General features: G+C 43.4%; 1 protein-coding gene across 5 annotated transcripts in view; it reads right to left on the bottom strand.

Annotated features, from left to right (window-relative positions):
• Positions 1-6,086, bottom strand: part of RBL1 (RB transcriptional corepressor like 1) — an 88,482-nt gene that overhangs the window by 39,876 nt on the left and 42,520 nt on the right. For all 5 annotated transcript variants that reach the window (XM_019513077.1, XM_019513078.1, XM_019513080.1 and 2 more), the window contains 3 exons: positions 3,526-3,663; positions 2,748-2,912; positions 2,334-2,469 (listed from right to left, as the gene is read on the bottom strand). In XM_019513077.1, the coding sequence (XP_019368622.1) occupies positions 2,334-2,469; positions 2,748-2,912; positions 3,526-3,663 (439 nt within the window). The remainder of the gene's footprint in view (positions 1-2,333; positions 2,470-2,747; positions 2,913-3,525; positions 3,664-6,086) is intronic.

Here is a 6,086-nt window from a genome sequence, read left to right on the forward strand (position 1 = left end):
GCCCCTTCCCACCCCCCTCCCCTTCCAACACAATGGACCTACCAGCTGCACACAGGTCTCCAAGCTACCAGGCTGTGCTCCTCACTGCCTATGTGCTACGCTGCGCTGCGGCTGCATGCATGCACGAGCATTTATTCGCTAAATTAAGCTGATTTCTGATATAGTCAATTTTCTTTATATCTGTGCTGATCCAATATTAGACCAATGTATCAATGCAACTCTAATGCTTTGCCTTTTAGTCAAAAAAAGAAAATGTAAATGTCCATTTAAATAGTTCACCCTTTCCTAATGTAGATATTTATACAGATAAATTAAACAGTTTGGACCATATTCTTCTTGTCTCCTGCAAGTTAAAGCGTAAGTTCTCAAATGTATTCACATGTGGGAGAGATCTATAGTTTCATCGTTGGTAGGGTCGGAAGGGACCTGAGCAGATCAAGTCCAACCCCCTGCCATGGCAGGAAAGAGTACTGGGGTCAAACGACCCTGGCAAGGTGTTCATCTAGCCTCCTCTTAAAGACCCCAAGGGTAGGAGCCAGTACCACTTCTCTTGGAAGTTGGTTCCAGATCCTAGCCACCCTGACAATGAAGTAACGCCTCCTGATGTCTAGTCTGAATCTACCCTCTGCCAGCTTGTGACCATTATTTGTAGTCACTCCTGGCAGTGCTCGGGGGAACAGAGACTCCCCCAATGCCTGCTGGTCCCCTCTGACTAGTTTGTAAACAGCAACTAGATCCCTCCTCAGCCTCCACAAGAGAAGGCTGAACAGGTTCACATCCCTTAGCCTCTCCTCATAGGTCCTGCCCCACTGTCCCCTGATCATGCGAGTGGCCCACCTCTGGACCCTCTCCATGTTGTCCACATCCCTCTTGAAGTGCGGCGCTCAGAACTGGACGCAGTACTCTAACTGCGGCCTTACCAGTGCCGCACAGAGGGGGAGGATCACCTCCTTGGAGCTGCTTGAGATGCATCTGTGGATGCATGACAAGGTACGGTTGGCCTTCCTGACTGCATCCCCACACTGTTGGCCCATGTTCATTTTGGCATCAATACTGACTCCAAGATCCTTTTCTGCCTCTACATTCATGAGAAGGGAGTTCCCCAGCCTGTAGGTATGCTGCTGGTTCTTCCCTCCCAAGGTGCAGTACCTTGCACTTGTCAGTACTGAAACCCATCCTGTTCTCATCCGCCCACCCCTATAACCTGTCTAGGTCCGAATGCAGCCTATTCCTCCCTTCTAGCATGCCCATTTCCCCCCACATCTTAGTGCAGTCTGCAAATTTGACCAGGGTGCTTTTTACCCCCTCGTCTAAGTCGCTGATGAAGATGTTGAACAGTGCAGGCCCGAGGACCAAACCCTGCGGAACCCCACTGCCCACATCCCTCCAGGTTGAATAGGACCCGTCCACCACCACTCTCTGGGTGCGACCCTCCAGCCAGTTAGCGACCCAATTGACTGTGTAGGTGTTGATGCCACAGTCCCCCAGTTTCTTAATGAGAACGGGGTGAGAGACAGTGTCGAAGGCCTTCCAAAAGTCCAGAAAAACTATGTCCACCTCCACCCCTGCATCTAAGGATCTGGTGACCTGGTCGTAGAAGGCCACCAGGTTGGTCTGACAGGACCTGCTTCTAATGAACCCGTGTTGGTTGCCCCTAAGCATAATCTCCCCTACTGGCCCCTCGTGGACATGCGCCAAGTCATCTTGCCTCTACTCAAACTTCTCAGTGACACCTGCCACAACTGCTTATGTAGAAAAGTGATAATACAAAAGTCTTATGTTTAGCAATTTATACAGAAAGAAAAGATGAAAAACCAAAAACTATGGGAGAAACCAGCAACAGACCACCACCAAAGTGCTCTGCAGGCCAGGGGTCGGCAATGTTTTTGGGCCAAGTGCCCGCCCCCCAGGGAAGCCTATGCAATGGGCAAATAACCCCCGCTATGAAGGAAGAGCAAAAATATAACCAGGGAGAAACATACTGTAAAGTCATCTGGTGAAGCAATAAGAACAGCATGACATGATAAAGCTATTAGCCCTCAAAAGAATTTCAGTAACTAGAATGTAAGGCAGAAATCCTTATCTTGTCCTAATTCAGTGTAGGTAATCTGCACATAAGGAGTGGTGCTTCATATAGCGAAATGCAACCCACTTAATGCTCTAACAAAGGCAAGGCAACCATGTTCAAAAGGAAGTATTTTCCCATAGCTTGTAAAAAATCCAAATGACAATACAGTTTTAACAAACATAATTCACTGATATTCAAGGTTTCATTGGCTCTTCTGTCAGTAATTTGATATATTATGTACACCAAACATAATAAAAGACGTCACCTCTTCGTAAACTCCCACCAAGATCTGTCCGAACCTCTTTTACCCGCGGATGCATTATAGGAGACATTGACAACAGAGGCCGATGTCCTAGCCCACTTCCTCCATTGCTAGCTTCAAAATTATTTGGAAATGTTACCTGGAAAAATAAAAAATGCCAGCATTAGAGATAGCAAAAATCTTTTCCCCCCTATTCATGCTGTGAACTGTAATTTTAAAATATTTTTTTACCATAGAACACAGGAATTTAGAACTGAAAAGGACCAGTCAGGTCAAGTCCAAAACACTGTTTTTTAGCCTTCCTATTTCAGTATTGGATAAACTGTTGCATTCAATTAGTATTCTGCGAAGGCCATGTAAAGGACAGCCATATAAAATGACACACATTTTCTCATCATTATTTTCCCTTCAACTTACTTCTTCACAAGTTGGGACTTTGTTTTGTGAGGCTTGGAGGGCACTCCACAGTGCAGAATCCTGAGTCCAGGCTAGGCTCTCCAGAATCTGTTCCTCAATGCTGTTGAGGTGCTTTACCATGTCTCTAGAGAGTCCTTCCTCAGACCGAATCAATACTTCAATCACCTATAAAACAACAAAGCAGTTTAATCATAATACACAAAAAGCAAAACTCACACCACTCATCTCTAACTACACTAAAACAGCATTCGTTCAAGACCAGCTCAAACCCTTTATTGATTTAAAACTTCAAATTTCCTACAATGCAATCTTTCTACTCCCTTTTCTGAACCCTCTGTTCATCTAACGCTCTGTGTGCATCTCTCTCTCTCCACTATTTGTAGAAAATTCTCTTCTACAATTGCATTGTCTTGAACAGGTTTCCCATTTCTATTTGCTCTAACTGTTCTACATCCAATACCAAGTTTTCACTTGAAGACTTGACAAAAACCTATTTTTTTCTATCCATCTTCACTGATCTATATATAATTATATTTTTCATAGGATTTATTACACAGTACTAAAGACATAGGAATTTCCTGCTTTTAGTTAGATTTGTCTTGTTCTTATTAGTTGCTCCTCCATATTTATAAAACAAGTCTGGGAAAATACACTTATCCCTAGCAATCTCTTACATGTCATCATGTAACTGTCTAAAAAGGTTTCTTCTGGTGTGATTACAGAAAAGGGTAACACTAATAAGGTTTGTAGCTAACTTTCAAAATAATAATGTTTCTACCTTATAAAAATAGAATGGTCGGAGGTCAAGAACCTCAATGATCCAAGGAAAAGTACGTGGTGAGCTATATGCAAATAGTACAATCTCCAAACAGCATGCCATTAAGGAATGATGAAAAATATCTTGTTCCAAGAGAACCTAGTAAGAACATAAAAATGAATTCCCTTTTACACTGAGAAAATCACAAGCAAGTATGTTTTCTTATGCCAATGGTGAGCCAGATAAATGGCCTAGCGTCAATTTGCAAGCCAGATCAAGTTCTCCGTGCCAGGATTGGGCCCTGGAGCTCAGCACCACCCCCTCCCTGCTCAGTGCACCAGGGCTGGGCCCAAGAGGGTTTTGAGTTTTGCCTGTCAGCAGCTTGAGGTGCATTTCCCCCCAAACCCATGAACTTATCTCCTTAAAACTTGGCAGGCTTTGTGGCCTCAGCAGAGGCCACCACCCCTGTAGTTTTGACCCCACTGTGGCTTAACACTTACACGTGACATGAGTTTTACTTTCAAGAATTTGGGGTGCAGTTCCCCCAACACCCCTGCACCAATCTTCCTGAAACTTGGTAGGCTTCATGCTCTCAGCAGAGGCTACCACCCCTGCAAGTTTCATCCAAATCAGACAAAAAACAACAAAATTATAGATATTTCATTGATTCCCCATTATACCCTACGGCCGGATCTCCGAGGCGGCTCCGAAGCTTTTCCGAGCGGTTTGGAAGCTCCATACTGCTTCGGAAAGCCTAGCAAAGCCAGCTCTTCAATCCAGACACGCTGCTTCAGACACCACAGCATCCGAAGCCTCGAACAGCCCTAGTTCTTAGCTACCTGCATTAAGAGTTGGAATACATAGGAAACTACAAGACAGAAAGCACTGAAAAAAAACAAGAAAGAGAAATGGCATACTGCTCCTGATCTTTTCAGTCAGAACAAGTGCTAACGCAAATTGGATAAAGAAGAACAAATCAACAGTATGTCATGAACTTACACAAATGCAGGGTTGAGTTTGGGTGTGTAGTGTCATGCATAGCTATTTTCTCAAATTAGATTTACTGATCTAGGATTTGTTTTTTTTATCTATAGTGAAGATTAAGTTATGTTCAATTTTATCATTTTTACATTTGTCTAAATGGTGCTATTTGATATAAATGTATTTTTGGAATGTTATAGTGCGACTGGAATTAATCATTAAGTGGGATGCTGAATTAAGTTCCTGAAATCACCAGACCTAACGAAAACTATGCATACTGCAAAGAGATTCCGTCTTTCAGAAGGGAAATTAATCTCTGAGAGTTCACAACTGGAATGGCTATGCATATCAATGAAACAGGGATGTAGGTGGCAGTGTGTATGAGACGGAGACCTATCCTAAACAACTGCTTTTTTAGATTTTAAAATTCAAACCCCTATTATGGGGGAGTCACTCTCAGGAGACAAACACCTAGAAATTATCTCATACAGAGATTCGTATTTTTTATCCCTTGAACCAATAGGAAAAAGTCTCTCTTTCTTGAGAAAGTCATAGCTAAAGAAACTGGATTAGCAACCTATGCCTGGAAAGATGTACATATTTCTATATTTCTTAAACATAATTGTAAATCAGGAGTGACACCTGCCTGACAGACAGCTGGAAGAAAAAAGTTATGTGAATAATATACACATGTTCCTCCAGGAATGAAAAGGAAAAAAAGGTTTATAAGCAAAGCTTTGGGAGAAAGTCCTTTGTCTAGGGAGCTCAAGCCCTTGGGTGATCTAGTCCACCAGCTGGCAGAAGATGGGATAACCACCAGTAGTGCAATCTGAGAAGCTGCTTGCAGGAAAACTCTTAACAGTGTAGAGTAGGCTAGTTCAGTCAAAATTCTTTTTTTCAGTTTTCTTTACCTTACTGATTGCCTGTGATACAGGTGATTTTCAGAGCAATTGATAATTTCAGGTTTGGCTCTTTTGCAGAAGGGGCCTATAATTTTTACATATACTAAAGGGAAATTTCCCATAAACTGGGAGCTGCAAGGTCTAGTCTGAAAGCAGGAGGAATTCAGATTTGCTAGGATTAGAAATTGTCCCAGGGGCAAATCTTAGTCTGTCCCATGTTAGATGAGCAGAACAGTGGGAAGAGACAAGGAGCCAAAGCATACCTTGATATATCAAAAGTATAGAAACACATGCTAATTTGTTCCAGAGTACTATAACTGAAGTCATAGGGCTACCTAGGCTACACAAAAGAAGCTTTCAATGGTATAAAGCAGGGGTGGGCAACTATTTTGGTTGGAGGGCTGCTTAATGCATTTTGGTGAGCTGTCAAGGGCCGCATGGGTAGTCCCACCCCCTGGTCCCACCTTGAGACTGGAAGTCCTGCTCCTAACCCCTGACCTTTTCCATCAGAAGTCCCTCCCCTTGCCCCAGAAGGGGGGGGAGGGCAGGGTTGCCATCTTGAAACTGGAAAAAAACCCAAATCATATACTAAGCAGTTTGCAGGCTGCAAACAGGGTAAGCAGTTTGCAGGTAGTGGATGGGGGCAAGAGGAAGAAGGGAGAGAGAAACTAGGCATCAGATCTTGCCCAGGGAAGGTAA

The sequence above is a fragment of the Gavialis gangeticus genome, unplaced genomic scaffold (genome assembly GCF_001723915.1).
Source record: "Gavialis gangeticus isolate Ggan-Ray unplaced genomic scaffold, GavGan_comp1, whole genome shotgun sequence".
Taxonomy (NCBI): domain Eukaryota; kingdom Metazoa; phylum Chordata; order Crocodylia; family Gavialidae; genus Gavialis; species Gavialis gangeticus.